Source organism: Sciurus vulgaris (genome assembly GCF_902686455.1).
Source record: "Sciurus vulgaris genome assembly, chromosome: 1".
NCBI lineage: Eukaryota > Metazoa > Chordata > Mammalia > Rodentia > Sciuridae > Sciurus > Sciurus vulgaris.
In genome coordinates, this window is record NC_136461.1 from 212,682,801 (window position 1) to 212,699,510 (window position 16,710).

A 16,710-nucleotide genomic window follows, 5' to 3' on the forward strand; every position below is an offset into this window, starting at 1 on the left:
CTTGCTCTAATGTTTGAAAATTAATTTTTATTATTTTTGTAAATGTCTCATTTTGGGCGAACTGAAGGATGTGGTGCTCACAGGGAGTGGGAGTAAAATGGGGGGTACAGGCCTGGCTTGGCCTTTGCCCCCACAAGCCCCCCCCCCCCCCCGACATCTGCAGAGGCTAAACACCCCTGTCTTCAGAGATGACAGATAAGGGACCAGACTGAGACAGCAAGAAGACACAGGACTCTGGAGACAAGCCAATAGATGTGCCCCAATAATAAAGGGTCCATGGTGACAATAATGCAAGGTTTGTGGTGCCAGTGCCCAGCACAGCCCAGAGACATGCTAGTCTCCTTCACTGCCCAGTTCCCCTAGGTTGCTAGACTCAGCTGCTGCATGTGACAGTCATAGGGCAGGGGCCATGCTGAGGACAGTGCTAGGAGGCCTAAGAAGTCCTCCCAGGCATCTCCAGGCACACCACACCCCTAGAGAGGGCATTGTCTGGGCACCGCCCTTGCCCGCATACGTCTTGGGCTGACCCTGCTGTCCCCCACTCACACATGGGCTGTGGGCTCCAGCACTGAGAAGGAAAGGCTGTAGGACTGCCAGCCCTGGGCCTCCTCCCTCCTGTGGCCTCCCAGGCCCCACAGCTACACATACACATAGATCTGCTGCCTCCAAGCTCCTGCCAGCCCAGCTGTGCCCCTCCTTGTCCCAGCATGGCTGTGGCCTTGGAGAACAAATCTCCCACCCTGTCCCAACCCAGGAAACCACATCATCCCCTGCTGGATCAGTCTCATACACACACCCAAGGGTAGGTGGACAGGGTGATCTGCACTGTCCCTCACACCATCACCTTGGAATCCAGAAGAGTTCTGAGGGGCTTCTGTCCTCCAGAGGTCCTCTGTGCCTGTCAGGTAGGTATAGGAGAGGGGCTGTCCCATAAGGGCAGAGGAGTCACCGGGTGTACCTGAGTCAGAGGCCACTGCTCCTACAGATGTGCTGGAATCTGGGGTGGGGGCTGGGGCTCTCTTTGTAGAAGGCGGAAAGCCAAACATGGGCCTTCCTGACTCTCTGAGCCACATCAGCTTTTCAGGAGAGAAGGTTCCCCAGAGAGGGGCTCCCTGCAAGCCCTCTGCCCTGAGCTGTGGACAGGAGCCCAAAAGGATCCTTGAAAACAGCTCTGAGAAACTTTCAGTCTGTGAGGAGACAGGAGAGCCACCCTGGAGGGGAGAACTGACTCGGGCAGCCACCCTGTGCTATGCCATGCTCAGGAATATAGTTGGGGCTTGTGCTCTTTGTCACAGCCCCTTCCCTCAGTTTCTCGGCCCCCTGAGGGTGGGGTGGGAGGAGCCTCAGGGGTCAGTTGGCCTAAACTCTGCACCCTTGTGGCCAGAGCTATCCAGTCCTTCAGCCCCATGGGGCACAGGCAGCCTGCAGGGAGGGTGGGACTGTTCCCAGGTGTGTGGTGGCCCGCTCAGGGCAGAGGAAACCTAGTTCTTTGGTATTAAAGCAACAAAAAGCTATCACTGAAGAGCCCCATCTCCTAAACAAAAGTCGAAGGGAGCAAATTCTACCTTCCCAGTAGCTTTAAGGGTCCCAAGGGAATAAAGGACTAGGGTCTATTCCTTCAGGCTGGGCTGCTTCCCACTCCCCAGCCCTCTCATAGATCACCTTCTTCAGGCGAGAAGCCATGCTGCCCAACCCTGGCCCCTGCAGTGGCTCTCTGAACACAGGCCCAGTAGCCAGTCCCTGAGAGCAGGTTGGGGTGGGGGCCCTCTCTGACCTCACCCAGCCAGGCTCACAGCCAGTAGCCTGCCTCCTTTATAGCCTGAGGATCCTGGGTCCTGAGGCTAAAGAAAATGAATGAGTTCTCTCTTACTAAAACAGCGTCACTTTTAGAAGAGCCTGTAGAGTTTAATTTTTTCCTGGGAAGAGACAGAATTTCACCCTGCATTCCGAAAACATCTGCTGAGCCCTGGTAGTTGAGTCTTGCCTCCCTGGAGTAGCTGGGTAGCTGGGGGAGTCCCGACCCTTCCTGGTTTTCCCTGTCCAGGCCTCAGTCCAGAGAACTGAGACAGACTGTGGGGGAAGCAGTGTCTCTAAGTCTCTCTTGGGGGCACACACAGGTGCAGTAACAGTAACCCCCAGGCCAAACCAGAGCTCCCACGCTGTCCATTCACAGCCACTCCTTCCCCTCCAACAAAACAGAAAGTAGGAAACAAGGCTGCCTTTTAATTGCAATCAAATATGCCGTCTGAAGTCAGTGAGGGCCCCTGAGCCCGGCCCAGGACCAGAGTAGGCAGTGCTGCCTCACTGTGAGGATGGGGGCAGGGGCAGGGCCGCTGGTTCTTGGCCTCCTCAACACCCATCCCTGAGCCTGGGTAGCCCAGAGCACTGTCTCCTCTGCAGTCAGCCCAGCCTCCAGCCACCCTCAGGAGAGGGAGGCTGGGGTGAGGGGGAGCTGGAGCCAGGGACCCTGTGGCACACGCATGCAGACTTTCCCAGTGTTTGGTTTTGTCTGTTCTCCTCTTGCTAAAATGATCAGATGGTCATGTGAAGCCGCTGCCAAGCCAGGGGTTGATGGGATGGCGGCGCCGGCCTTGGCCCTCAGCTCCTCGGGCATCCTGAGCCCGTCCTACTTCTGTATCTGGAAGAGGAAGAGCCGCAGGTTGATGTTCTTGGCGGCCAGCAGCTTGTTGCACTCCACGGAGTCAATGATGGGCAGAGGCACATAGTCTGTCTCATTGCTCTCGTTGGTGAAGACAAAGTGGTAGATGACAGGACTGATCCGCACATCGTCATACGGGCCCTTGAGCAGCAGGAAGGAGCACTCCAAGGGTGCTGTGACCTTGCTCTTGAGGAGGAGCTGGAAGGAAAGTGTGCGCTTGCAAGACAGGTTGGGGTTGCGCTCTGAGTCATTCACACGAGCCTTCAGGACCCATGTCTGGTTCAGCACCGTGAACCTCGGTGTCTCATAGTACAGGCGTGTGATGAAGTCATCCGTGCGGTATGGTCGGAACTGGACTTCTGTGGAGACAGACAGGGCCAGAAACAGCCAGCCATTAGTGTTGGGCAGAGCTGGATGGTGGCACCTTCTCTGACCAGGCTGAGGACAGGCTCAGCCAGGGAGGAAGGCAACTTACCCGGACACAGTGAGCTCTACTTGTCACAAGGCAAGTCAAAAGCAAGTATTGTACATGAAGGCGCACAAGCTTTCAGGGGTCCAGGGGGACAAACACCAATTAGCTGTAGAGCCCCAAGGCTATGGGATATGAGGCCATCTCCCAGGCGTGGCTGACCCATGGACCGCCCTCCTCACCCTAGCCCTGGTGTCCCAGCAGGGGCGGGGTAAGCAGACACACAGACAGGATGCAGTTCTGAGAACAAGTGTACTTTATTGGTTCGGATACAAAGCTGCCAGAAAAGCCGGCAGGTGAGTGGCACCCGGTCCTGCCCGAGGGGAACGCCAGGTCCTCAGGTGTCCGGCTGCAACCAGGCTCTGCCTGGCATCTCTGGGGCTGTCAGTCAGCGGGCAGACCTGCCTTTGCAGTCCTCTTTTGTGCCCACAGCCTGTGGCTGGCAAGTCCCTCTGTGGAGGTGTGGGTTCCCAGGCAACCAGTCCTTCCTGCATGGATGGGGCTTCCTACCCAGCCACTGCTGTAGCCACACACCCCTGCCCACCCAGACCCCACAGGGCCTGTCAGATCAGCAGAGACTGCTCTTAACCAGGGGCTGTGGCTTTCTGCTGCTGTAGCCCCCTGGGCCCTCAGCCTCTGGGGCCTGCTCAGGCCCATACTCAGCCAAGCTCAGTCTAGACAGCGTGGTATGAGTGGCTGCCCATGGTTGCCCTGTGCACTCTGAGCTGGCCGCCTGGTGTTGCAGAGCAGTAGAGGGATGGGGTCTCCCTGAGTGGCCCAGTGTCTGCAGGTGCTTCTTGCTGTCCTCTGAACCAGGCTCCAGCCTGACTCCTGCTCTCCGAAATGTTCAAAGGTGGTGGCAGTAGCCCAGGAACCACGAGATCCAGTGGGCCTAGGCCCAGTCCAGTCTGCCCATCTGTGGACATCCATTCCTGGTTCTACAGCCTGAGCTGGGTGCCCTCAGCTTGCTCTGGAGTCCTGTCCCTGAACAGCTTCTTGCCAGCCTTGGGAGGCCTGTGGCGGCTTCAGTGAGGTCTGCTGACAGAGCCTGACCTGATGGAGGCTCTTCTTGCTCCAGCTGAGTGGCAGCCCTGAGTTCCCAGGACTCCCTAACGTACGCCCTGCTTTCTGGTTAGACCCCACCTGTCCCAAGGCTGTGGAGCCATACACAGTGAGGACACCAACTTGCTGGGATGGTAGGCCAGGGTGGGGAGGACAGGGGGCAGGGGCTACTGTGAGAGCCATGCAGGTATGCCCTAGGCCCTGTCAGCCCCTCCCTCTGCTCAGTCTCTGACCTGACCTATCTTTTTCCCTGAGATGTCCTCCTGTCCACCTGGAGGTTGTCCAAAGCCTGGCCATCCGGCGCAGCCTGTGCCCACTGCCCAGAGCTTGCTGTTTCCCACACCCAGCTTCTGGTCACCAGCACCATCCCCAGCTCACACCTGTGTAGCATGCAGAGGGCAGTGGGGCACCTCACCTGTGTAGCCAATCTTCTCAAAGCTGAGCAGGCTGAAGATGCTATTGTAGAGTTGCATTTCCTTGCGGTGGCTCTGGTCCATCTCGTCTAGGATCTCCATCAATTCATTGCCCGTCTTGGTGGGGTGGGCACATGCAGCTTCATGCACTGTCAGCTCATGGTAAGGGCCATGCCACGGGCAGCCGATGCGCTTATATTTGCACTGGGTCACCCTGGTAGAAGGTGAGCACAGCGGTCACGTCTATGTGAGGAGGAAGTGGCTGTGACCAGCTGTCCCCCAGAGGCAGCTTCTGCCCAGTCACAGACCTCTTCCTGTTGAGCCCAGTCATAAGGACAGGGTCAGAGAACAGTTGTACTTGCTTGCACATGTGTGTGTGTGACAGAGAGAGAGAGAGAGAGAGAGAGAGAGGAGGAGGAGGAGGAGGAGGAGGAGGAGGAGGGGGAGGAGGGGGAGGAGGGGGAGGAGGGGGAGGAGGGGGAGGAGGAGGAGGAGGAGGAGGAGGAGGAGGAGGGGGAGGAGGGGGAGGAAGGGGAGGAGGAGGAGGAGAGGGAGACAGTGAAAGAGGGAAGGAGGAGACAGAGGTGGGGGAGGGGGGAGGAGGAGTAAGAGTTATAAGTCAACATGTCTCCTGTACTCACTGCTGTGCTATCTCTCACCTGCTTGGTAATAAGGGGGCCGATGACCATGGTCCTAGTCCCACACAGCCTCATTCCAGGGGAGGCTTGGTGTGGGGACTCACCAGATGAGTGGCCCTGTCCACCTACTGGGGTTGTGTTATAGAGCAAAGCTTCTAGAGTTAGAAGCTTAGGTCAGGGTCATGTCTAGATAGCAAATGGGTACAGAACCTGCCCTGTCCTCTGGGAAGCCCCATGCTCACCCCACCTTGGGGCCTACAGGGTTGTCATGTTGCATGTGCATATCCAAGACTCAGACAACAAGGACAAGCCAGCTTATCCTCAGGCGGAACTCGCCTGCACCAGGCTGGGCTTCCAGCCCCATCCTGGATCCCACAAGTGTAGTGGAGTCCGTAGCCCTAGCAGTTACCTGTCCTGGCATTCCTCTTTCTGGTGCCTCTCCAGGATGGAACGAGGAAACTGGCGCAGGCAAAAGCCACACTCTGAGGGCAGCTCACTCACGGCTTTCTCCACAGCCAGGTTCCGGCAGCAGAGGCTCTTACTGATCTCACAACGACAGTTGGGGCATGTGGCCTGCTCCTCCTTCAGCCGGGCATCTGCTAGTAGGTGGATAAAACAGCCAGCGCACATCAAGTGACCATTAGTACACTGTGAAGAAGGAAAGGGAGACGAAGCTCACAGACCTGCGGGACGCGTGCACACGTGCCCGCCCTTTCCTGTAGCGTCAGCCTGGTCAGTTGTCCCAAGGGACTCCAGCTGGTGAGGAGAGGAGGGAGCATCCACCAGTACCCAAGTTCATGCTGTTGTCTAGCCAAGTAACAGCTGCTGGCAGGGAGTGGTGACAGGACTCAGCTTGAGCTCTGTGGGGCATCATCAGGTCACGGGAGTTCCACCTTTTCCCTGAAGCAAGCTTGACTGGTGGTTTGGCCAACCCAGGTCTTGAAACCTGGACTTTTTCCTTTCCCCTGTCCTACAAGAACACCTTCCAGAACACTTGGCCTGGCGAGGCAGAGGCCCTCAGAGAGCAGCTTCCAGCTGGGGAGTGGAAGCTGCTCCCCACACACTGAGATAGGCTTTTTCTCTGTGCCTTCTTGAAAGGCTGCTCATATGGGGACGAGGGCCCTCAGGCTGACTTCAATTCTGGTTCTTTGTGCCAGCCCTTGCCCAGGAAGGGTAGCTATCTGCTGGAGCTATCACCAGAGCTGATGTCACAGAGCTGCAGCAGGCAGGAGGCCAAGCTGAACCAGGATGAAGACAGGTGGGAAGGGCGCTGCAAGTGGATGTGGTGCTATGTTGGGCTGGTGTAAACTGCTGGAGGTCCTTGCTCATATGGACAATGCTGCCACAACCTCTCCCATCTTGATCTCTCACTTGTTCAATATATACCCCTGAGTATCAAATGGTGCCATCAAGGGACTTGGGGTGGGTCAGACCACGGGGGCTCACAGGATAAGAGGGGAGGCCCAGGTGCTGGGGTATAGCTTGGTGGGAGAGCACTTGCCTAGTATGGGGAGGCACTGGTTCCATGCCAGAAGCACAGAGGGAGAGAAAGACACCCAGATGCCAGGCCCATCACACCACAGCTTCCAGGCAGTGTGCATCGGGCAGGGAGATGCTCATAAGGCTGCTACCTGGCTGTGCCAGGAACTACACTGTACAGGTGGGGTCCACGGTGAACCTCTGCTGTCTTCCTAATGCTTTAGCAGGAACTCTAAGGGCCAGGTCTGATGGAACCTACATGCTGAGGATTGATGGCAACAGAGGACTGCCACAGAATCCACATCTACAAAAAAACCACGTATCACCTGCATTCAAGTCTCATACTCTAAATTAGGTTAGAAATTAAAACACACTACAATGAGTGAGGAGTGACCTAGCAGGGGCCAAGCAGCAACAAGTCCAGACTGGCTGAGGTGGTGGTTAAGGCAAATCCTGATGGGAAAACCAAGCTGCTCTGTCTATCCCAGGGGTCAGTGGGGTGTGGAATGGGGGTTTGGGTGGCACAATGGCCCAGGTCACAGGGCCTCTCTTTGCTCCCACCTGCTTGGACTATCTGGTCTGAGGGCTGCTGCTGATATAGTCAGGGAGGGCAGGACATAGCACGGTATCAGATGGCCACACACGCCTCGAGTTGCCTCCTCAGAAGTGGGGCCAGACCCATAGCACCATGCAGCATTCCTCAAGAGGGAGGCCTACAGAACACTGGCCTGAGCCTCCAGGACTTGGTATCCCTACGCTGCTTTGAGGCTACCTAGGCCTTGGATGAGGCTCTGGATCCAGCCAAGAGCTGCTTCCAGGGTCCACCAGCCTAAGGAGAGGGCAACAGCATTCCTGGCTGTAGCCTGGTCTTCCCAGCACTTCCAAGCAGGGCTGGAGTCACTTGCCCTCATCTTTGCCCACTGAGGCTGCCAAGCATGTCACCACTTATTTCCCAGCACCACTCTTGCTACCAACCCCTGGCCACAGACTCCTATACAAGTAGTTGATTTCTCACGATGGGAGAGGTAGTGCTGATCCTGCCATTTTCTGCCTCCCTCTGGGCCTCCTGGGGATCTCTAAGCTCTGGGGTCACTGCCTCCCTCAGCCCTGACAACTCAGCTGAAGATGTTCTATGGCATGCTAGACCAGCCAAGGGACAAGCCACACCCACACATAGCCCCTCACCAGCTAAGGGATGTTCTCCAGGTGAATTCCAGGTCAACACCTAGCCCAGGCAGTCTGCCCACAGCAGGGTGGTCACCATGCCCCAATGTCTTCTGTTGACCTCCTGAACAAGACCTGATTTCACACATAGGCCTGGCCATAGGGCAGTCACAGTCTTGCCAGTGCACATGATTCCCTGATTTGTGCCCACTGCCCAGCCAGAAGCTGAGTCCCACCCAGATGACTACACACAATGCTGGCCACAATGCACACTCAACAGGCTAGGGTCAGGTACCCAAGAGCCCAGGCACCCTCAGGTCAGGCTGCCTTCCCGCCAGCAGCCTGGAAGACTTGCACCTGTAACCCAGAACAACACTACGGGGCCTCCCAGCAGGCCCTCCTAGGGCAGATGCTGGCTCAGAGTCACAGATTTGGACTCAGGCCCCAGACCAAGGTCAAGAGGAGCATGACTTCAGGTTCATCACTTTTCTTCTCAGTTTTCTCACACGCACAGGTGATGATTGTTATGAGGTAGGAGGGTTAATATGACTGGTGGCAAAGCTGGGCACCCAGACCACAGCAGGCTCAAAACATACACCACCCTTGCAATCATCCACAGCAAAGCCCCTGAAGGCCCAGAAATAGCCATTTGCACCTGCACACTCCAGGACAGCACCTAGCCCTGCCCTCCACCTGGATGCAGGCAGCTCACATGTGATTGGCCTGTGCATACCCAGGAGTCTGTATGACCTGCCCTGTACCCTGGGTTAAGGGAGCTAGATGAACTGTCCAGGCTCAAAGAGAAGCCTGCCAAGGCCACAAGCAGGTCCTAGGAAATGGGGCTCTAAGACTTCCAGCTGGTCATGAGTTCTCTCTGGTCAGCTAGCCTTTTAGGATCTCTTTCTAGCCTGGACCACATGATCCTCTCAAACCCTGGAGACCTACTCTTTCTACTACAGGACAGATGGTACCCATGTGAACAGTCCACCCTTGTGCCCAGTAGGACAGAGACCCACAAGCCCTTTGCAGAGGTCAGAGTGCCAAAATGTAGCTGAGGGATTTTCCCCTTGGGCACTAACCTAAAAGCACTGCTCAGTCAGCTGGAGATGCCTCCTTCCTCCCAAGAGCTTCGTAGTGTAGGCAAGGCTTTAACAACAGTGGCACTCTGGGACACATCTTACACTCAACCATGACTCCTTAACCTCCATAGTATGGGCCTAGCAGGACTAGTTCCTTGTCCAAGGCCACATAATCATTAAGAGGGAAGGAAGCACTTAAACTTCCACTCAGGCTAGATCTGAAGTTCTGAACCAGCTAAATCTGACCTCCCCTCCTGATGTAAGGATTCAGGTGGAGCTCAGCAACCTGCCCCCATTATACCTAGAAATGTCCTCAGATCTAAAAGTAATTTAAAGCTGGGTGCAGTTCTGCATGCCTGAAATTCCAGCAACTCAGGAAGCTGAGGCAGGAGAATCACAAGTTCAAGGCTAGTCTGGGCAACTTAATGAGACCCTGCCTCCAAATTAAATTAAATTAAATTAAATTTTAAAACGCTGAGAACATAGCTCAGTGATTGAGCAGTTGCCAAGTATGTGAAAAATCCTGAGTTCAACCTCCAGTACTACAAATAATAACTTAAATTGACAAACTATCACCACAAAAAAGAACAACCTCGTGTACAAAACCTATAGAAACCCTTCTTGCTCAGTCCTGAGTTTTGGACCCCTAAGCAGATTTATTTTCAAAGTTCTTTCCTGCCTCAAAGAAAATATCAGTGGCATCTGAGGCTCATGGCCATGTGAGTGGTGAACCCTGAGCTGCTACATGTTTTCAGAAGGTGGGGGGCTGTGGGCAGAGATGGAGCAGTACCTGTTTTCTGGGCCTTTCATCAACAGAACTGTCAATCAGGTATAAGTCCCCAGAGCTGAGACCTGGCACAGAGGCAGAAGGTCTTGGTGTGGGATGGGAGCAGGGTATACCACCCTCCCCCAGGTCTAAGAGGGACTCAGGCAATAGGGAGAGATGGGCGCCTTTGTGGCAGGGAGAAGGGAATAGTGTGACATGGGGCACTGCCTCAGACCAGCCCAAAGGCAGAGCTGTAAGTGGTGACATGGAGAGCAGCCAAGTGGAAGGTGGGGACAGATGATGGGGTGTGCCTCTGTGTCATAGCAAGTGCAGGCAAGACCACATCCCATTTCAAAAGACCCCTGCCTACTGACTCCCACACCTCAAAGTCCATGAGTGTCTTCCTCCAGATGTCAGGACTCAGACTCTGGGTCTCACAGACATCCAGAGGAAAGGTTGAGTTGAGTCCATCTTAGGGAGGACCATGTTGACACGTATATAAAGGGTTGTGCCAGGATAGTTGGGATAGGGAGGTCAGGAATCAGGCTGTGATTGTAATATCCTGGGCACCACCAAGGTCTTTCTCAGAGAAGGCACTTCATAGGCAGAGGTGTTGACAGGTCACACTGTCCTTGGGGCACAGGACTGTATCCAGAGCAGGATGTCAGCATAAGCTGCCTGTCCTGCCCAAAGCTCTCCAGTGGGTGTTGCTGCTGCTCCTCCAGCCTCCTACCATCCACCTGGATGCCTGCCTGGGACTTTGGAAAGGCCTTGTCCAGGATTCAGGAAGGTGGCTGCACATCTTGCCAGGCCAGTTGCCCAGGACACACCTAACACCCACACAGAACATCAAAAGCATGCATCTGCTATCCCTGTGATGGCCCTTAACCCGACATGACACAGGCCACAGCAGCTGGAACCATTTGCTCAAGGGCCTTAGCAAGCTTCCCAGCCTGTGACATGCTGGTGTATGTGTATGGCCTGCGTGGAAAGCTGACCCTGTGGGTCCAAGGACTCAATCTTGAACCAGGTAGATGAACCCACACATGAGGCTCACATCTGTTTTTGCCACTACCCAAACTTTCCTTAACACCACAGGTAGTACCTGGTTGCCAGACTTTCCTTAACACCACAGGTAGTACCTGGTTGCCAGATTATGTATTCTCAAGTTACCATGTACCTAGCCAACCATACAGCCCAAAGCTAGGCACAACACACAGGGCTCAGCTTGGCCACTGCCTCTTCTCATATCAGAGTGTCTGAGCCAGCCGCCAGGACACCAGGTATGGCAGGGACCTACTCCCAGCCACAAATTCTGCTGGGATCGGGCAAAATGTTGCCAGCCAGAACCAGGCATGATAGTGCATACCTGTGTGATTTGGAAGGCTGAGGCAGGAGGATCACAAGTTCAAGGCCAGCCTTGATAACTTAGTAAGACCCTGTCTCAAAAACTGAAAAAAGCATTTTTTTTAAAAGGCTGGAATGTAACTCAGTAGTAAAGTGCCCTTGGGTCCAATTCCCAGCACTGGGGGAAAAATGTTGCCTGCAGGAACAGAAAGCAAGAAGGCAGAGACTGGTTCACAAGAGACAGCCAATCAATGTGGGTCACCAATGAAGGCTAGCAAAAGATGGAGGGGCCATGCCCAAGCCAAGGTGGTCGTCAGCAGTAGGCCCTGACTAGGGACATGCCCACTCCATCTGTGCCCAGTTCCTCTGGGAAGACCTGGTAAAAGTGTGGTCTGACATGACCCAGAATGACTTGCTGGGAATAGCAATAACCTCCAAAGTCACTGCACATGGCAGGGAACCACCATGGGAAGTGTTCCTGGTGGCATTCAGAGACAACAGGAAGTCTTCCTTCTTTCCTCTGGTCCCCTTCCCATTTCACACAATAAATCTGTAAGCAGTCAAAGTTCCATCACGGGGCCCAAAGGTTCTTCCACAGTCACACATTCTAGTTCCTTCTCCCAGCCTCTAGAGATGAGTGAGGAACTCTCTTGCTCCAAGTGTTACCTGGGAAGAATGGAGGTGGGATATGGGCTCATGGCAGAGCCCACAACTTAGTGTCAGTGCCCATGGCTCCCCATGCTTAGCTCGTCTGTTCCCAGAGAAGCCATGGGGCAGCTCCAACTTGGCAGGGCACTAGTCAGGGCAACCCTGGACTTCACGCTGTTACGGCTTCGGCTCAGTTGTCCTGCCTCCAGCAGCCCAGGCAAGAGCTTACTCTGAAAAGAGTGCAGGCTGGTTTGAACCAGCTAGGTTCAGAGGCCTGGTCACCAGCTTGTCTGGCCATAAGCAGAGCTGTGTGCATCAGAAGCCATTACTGTGTGGCCTGTCATCATGCCAAGTCCAACTCCAGTCCATTCATAGGAAGGGAGACAAGAACAACCCTGATTTCCCTGGAACCCCTGACCACTGGCTTGGTTCTTACTCAAGGTCAAGAAGAGGAAAAGCTCTTCCAGCAAGGGGGATCATGAGGCTGTAGGTGTTCAGATGGTCCCCAAAAAGAGGGATAAATGTGGGTGCTGGGACCAGAGCTGTGGAAGACACTCCTCCAGATGACCCAGGACTGACACCCAGGAAGGTGGGTGCCCCATCCAGGACAGTGGGGTCTTCTCAAGCAATCTCTGGTTGAGTAGAAAGGACTGAGAGAACCAGAGGCTAGGGAAATAGGAACTCTAACTAGTCCTATCGTCCTTCCTACAAAAGTGGCCTCCTCATTCAGGACCCCAGTCTAAACAGAATCAGGGAAACAAGGACCCACCAGCCATTTCCAGTTCCTGTAAGTAAAAAAAAAAAAAAAAAAAAAAAAAAAAAAAAAAAAAAATCGAGAGGGAATCCACTTTGTTTCTCAAAGGGACTGCGGCGCAGGTGGAAAGATCAGGGGAAGGCAAAGAGATACTGCCCACCGACTCTGGGCCTAAACCAGAAGCCTGCTGTTACCTGAGAGGGGGAATTCTAGATCTACCTGGACCAGGTATCCCTCAGGCAGCCCTGAGCTGGTCAAGGATCCTAAGTCCAGCCACTGCACTGGATCTTCCTCAGATGGTGAATGAGAGACAGACATTCTGCAGCACTGGCAGTCAAGGAAACCCATTCTGCAGACCTGGCATGGGTGAGGGGGGCTGGGACATTCAGGCTAGGTCTGGAGAAAATACCCAGACTGCCAGTCTTGAAGCTGGCTTGTTGCAGAGGTTCCTCCAGATCAGGGACAGGAGGGCTGGGGGAGGGACAAAAGGCAGTCCCCTCCCTTCTTCCTGTTTTCAGAAAGAATCTGACAGGGCTCTGGAGAGCAAAAAAGGACATATAAATGAGTTCAGAATTGGAGGGATACGCTTGGGGGTGTGGCTGCCAGAACAGAGGAGCTATCTCTGTGTGCCCAGGAAGCCTGGGAGTGAGAAGTAGCGCCAAGAAAGGGCATGGAGTGTGGGCACCTGTCTCCAGCTCTCCTCGGGGTCAGCTGGAGGGGAGCTGAAGGTATCGAGGAACCGTGAAGGAACCTGGAAGAGGAGAGGCGGGATTTAAGCAAGAGAGAGAAAACAAAGTCAGGGAGTCGGAACACGGAAAAGGGGGATTCGGAGCTGGGAGAGGAAAGAGAAAACGAGGAGTTTCCGGACAGGCTCCAGGGTCCCCCGGGCGCAGAAGGCGGGCGTGAGGACCCGAGAGGGTCCGGGCCGCCGGCCCCGGGCCTCCGGGCCCGGCTCGAGGAGACGCGGCGCCGGGCAGGGCCGGCGGCCCTACCTGGTACACGGAGGCCTTGGGCAGGTCCAGGCACACGGTGCAGCACAGCACCGAGTAGAGCCGTTCCTCCAGCTTTCCGCTGCCCGCCGCCGCCGCCGCCGCCGCCGCCTCGGCCGCCTCGGCCGCCCGCAGCCGCTTCTTGGGCGGCGCGTCAGGGTCGCCGGCCGCCTCCTGCAGCTGCCGGGCGCCGGCCAGGCCCGCCTCGTCCGGGAGCCCGGGCCCCGCCGCCTCGCCCAGCGCCGCCGCCGCCGGTCCCGCGACCGCTCCGGGCCCGGCCCCGACCCCGGCCGGCACTGCGCCCGCGGGCCCTGCGGCCGGGCCGCCCCCGCCGGCCTCCTCGGCGCCGGACATTGCGGCCGGCCGGGCCGACGGGCGGGTGCCGGCGCGTTCGCCGGCTGGAAGTTAGGGGCGCCACGCGCCCCCGCCGGCCTCTCGCCGCCGCCGCGACCCCGCAGCCTACTCGCCGCACCGCCGCCTCAGTGGGCCCGGCCCGCGCGTCGCCCCGCAGCCGCCGCGGCCACCGACCCCGGCGCGTCCGCCATCTTTGTTTTCCCTGCGCGCCCCCCCGCGCCACCGCCCCCTCGTCCTCCCCATCACGTGGACTCCGCGCAGGTCCAATGGGAACGCTACCTGGAGCCAGACGGAACGCCGACCAGAGCCAATGGGTGCACGAAGCGAGTGAGGGCCCGCCTCCTCTATAGAGTGGGCAGGAGGGGCGGGGCCCGGACAACCCGCGGAGGGGCGCACACCTTGAGTTGGGAAACCCGCCTGGGGGCTACGGGGCCGCACCTACTCGCGGCGAGTCAGCAGGGGCGGAGCAGCCCCAGACTCAAACTTTGGAGGTCTCCCTGCGCCATCGTACCCCGACACTTGGGCTTTAATGAGGCCTGGCTCCCTGGAGTGGAAGGGCACGAACTTTAAGGGCCTGGCGGACCACCCATGTCTTGTGCCGGATAGGATATGCTTCTGCAGGACGCAGTCTGAGGGACTGCTGCGGGGGAGGTGACGCACTTCGGACCCCTAACCCACTGCTCTGCTATCCTTGGGGTTGGAAACTGAAGAGGGGTCCACGGAGGAAAGTGAGGGTCTTAGGGAATAGGTCTTTGCTTCCACAAACTGGAAGGCAAACAGGTAGTCATTGAGTCAGCCTAGGGAAGGGAGATCCATTTCTGCAAATCGTTGTGGTACAGACTTCCTTTGCCCTTACTAACCCAGCCATCAGCCCGTGAAGGTCACTGCCCCAGAGGGCCACCTGCCAGGCTGGGCACCCATATCCATAAATCTGTCTCAGGAAAGCAAGAACTCTGAGACTATATATTCTAGGCACAGCAGATATTCTGACAAAGGTGCCAGGAGGAGGCCAGACTGAATGAGGTCCATGCTTGTTCCAGCACATCCTCATCCTGCGTTCAGGGAAACCAGCTGATGCCCTGGAGGCCTTTGGAGCTCACCAAAGACCCCTCAGTCCCTCTCAAGAATTGGCAAATTCCATATTCCTGTAGAATTCCTAAGGTTTATTGTAGATCAGGCCTCTCTGAACCCGAAATTATGTCCTTCCCAGAATCAGGCCCCAAACATGCCTAGGACCCAGGTCCTTTCACTCTGGTCTCGGCAAGTTCCTGCACCACACAGGAGAAGAGACAGCACCTAAACTCCACTCTGCATCAGTCAACCTGCAGCAAGCCCAATGCAGGAGAGAAAGCCTATTCCTAGGGGAGGAGGCTCCAGGAGCAGGCTGGTGGAGAGGGAGGTGGTAACCAAGGGAGAAGCCCTGCCTTGCTGTGTGCAACTGTCATTCCCATTGCAGGCGCTGTGTGTGCAGAGCCCGGCAGTAGGCCCAACTGCCTGCTGCCAGGGCCCAGCGACAGACATCCTCCTTCGGCAGCAGCAGCAGCCTCTCCTCCTCCAGTCGGCTCAGGAGGCCTGCTACACCTAGCATCGCACCACCCCACATCCCGTAAGTGTTGGCTGTAAAAATAGCCACAATGAGGATGGTCACTGCTACCACCAACAGTACTGCCTGACCAGCCACCGAACAGCCTTCGGGACCCAGGTGGTCACCAGCCACTGCCAGCACCATGCCTCCGCCCAGGAGTAGGTTAGCAGAGGAACGGTCCCCGTTCACCCAGTGGAAGTCGAAGGCCAGGAGGGGCAGGCCGATGACTGTGGTCACCCAGGCTCCAGCAAGACAATCTTCATGTGTGCCCAGCCCTGGGACCAGCATGGACGCAGCAGCCAAAGCCTGGAGCAGGAAACCAGCAGCAGCCCCTCGACTCGACTGTTAGTGAAGGAAACAAGACGGCAGGGTGACCTCTTCAAACGGAAAAAGCTTTGGGTTTCTCATGGAGACCTGGTCCCACCTTCGCCTCCCACCACCTTCCCCTGATACAGCAAACTAGGTTTTTAGTGTGTGGGAGTGGGGTTACTCACCTGCGCAGAACTCACCGCTCCCTGAAGAGACACCATTCCCAGCACCAGGTGGGACAGGACTGTGCTCCACTCACCCCCAGGCTTGAGGGCCATGGACGTGGGCAGTAGTGAGTTTGAGGAGACAGGAAAGAGTTTCAACTTTGGAGTGAAAGAACAGAAGCCGGGGACCTGGAGCCCTAACGGTGGCTCGGCGGGAATCCCAGGTTCCAGGGCCCCATGGCTAGATGATGGGATAGGTACAGTCCTAAACTTTCCAGAGCCCCGAGGCCACTGGAAGCACCTGTGCAGAAGGACTAATTCGACTGGAAAAGTGGGGAACAACGCTTGGGAGCTGGGCAGGGCGGGCGTGAACTCAAATGGGCGCAGGACCAGAAAGACCGAGCGTTGGGGCGCGCAGGCCCTCGCGGCGGCCGGGGCTTGTCCCAGCACTCAGGGAAGCGCCGTCCTCCGCACCCCGGCCCGGAAGGATCCTCGGCGCAGACCTGCGGGCCGCCAGCCGTGCGCAGTTCCTGGTGGCGGCAGTCGGAGGCCGAAGTAGGCCCACCGCAATCGGCCCCACAGCCTCAGGCGCCTCCCGTGGCTCAGGCGAGCTCGGCCGAGCGCTGCCACCAGCGAGAGGAGCCGAGGCTAGAGCGGCCGGGGCGGGGCCTGGGGAGGACGATGGGAGGCTCTAGGAGGAGGACTGGAAGGCAGGAGGTCGGCCCCAGGCTTAGGGGCTCGACAAGGGCTAGTCCGGGGCGCTGGGATTGGGAAGCAGCGCACACCGCAGAGCGGTCAAGGCCGGGTTGCGGGGGCAGGGCGGGGCTTTCG

At 56.8% G+C, this 16,710-nt stretch overlaps 2 protein-coding genes across 2 annotated transcripts; both read right to left on the reverse strand.

The window, feature by feature from the left end:
* Window positions 1-2,203: 2,203 nt before the first annotated feature.
* On the reverse strand, window positions 2,204-14,051 carry LOC306666671 (zinc finger TRAF-type-containing protein 1). Its single transcript, XM_079148894.1, has 4 exons — window positions 13,471-14,051; window positions 5,651-5,889; window positions 4,606-4,817; window positions 2,204-3,018 (listed from the first exon to the last, which is right to left on the reverse strand). The coding sequence occupies exons 1-4, from the start codon at window positions 13,819-13,821 to the stop codon at window positions 2,627-2,629; spliced, it is 1,194 nt and encodes a 397-aa protein (XP_079005020.1). The 5' UTR covers window positions 13,822-14,051; the 3' UTR covers window positions 2,204-2,626.
* A 918-nt stretch (window positions 14,052-14,969) lies between these two features.
* On the reverse strand, window positions 14,970-16,701 carry TMEM276 (transmembrane protein 276). The gene is made up of 2 exons (XM_079148915.1): window positions 15,901-16,701; window positions 14,970-15,748 (listed from the first exon to the last, which is right to left on the reverse strand). Exons 1-2 carry the CDS (start codon window positions 15,991-15,993, stop codon window positions 15,263-15,265), a joined length of 579 nt encoding a protein of 192 aa, XP_079005041.1. The 5' UTR covers window positions 15,994-16,701; the 3' UTR covers window positions 14,970-15,262.
* Between the last annotated feature and the right edge of the window lie 9 nt (window positions 16,702-16,710).

Coding starts and splice junctions, on each gene's coding strand:
- LOC306666671 (XM_079148894.1), bottom strand. CDS start 13,821: ATGTCCGGCGCCGAGGAGGCCGGCGGGGGCGGCCCGGCCGCAGGGCCC. Junction 5,890..13,470: donor CCAAGGCCTCCGTGTACCAG/GTAGGGCCGCCG, acceptor CCTTCTTCACAG/TGTACTAATGGTCACTTGAT. Junction 3,019..4,605: donor TGAGAAGATTGGCTACACAG/GTGAGGTGCCCC, acceptor CTGTCTCCACAG/AAGTCCAGTTCCGACCATAC.
- TMEM276 (XM_079148915.1), bottom strand. CDS start 15,993: ATGGCCCTCAAGCCTGGGGGTGAGTGGAGCACAGTCCTGTCCCACCTG. Junction 15,749..15,900: donor GAGCGGTGAGTTCTGCGCAG/GTGAGTAACCCC, acceptor CTTCACTAACAG/TCGAGTCGAGGGGCTGCTGC.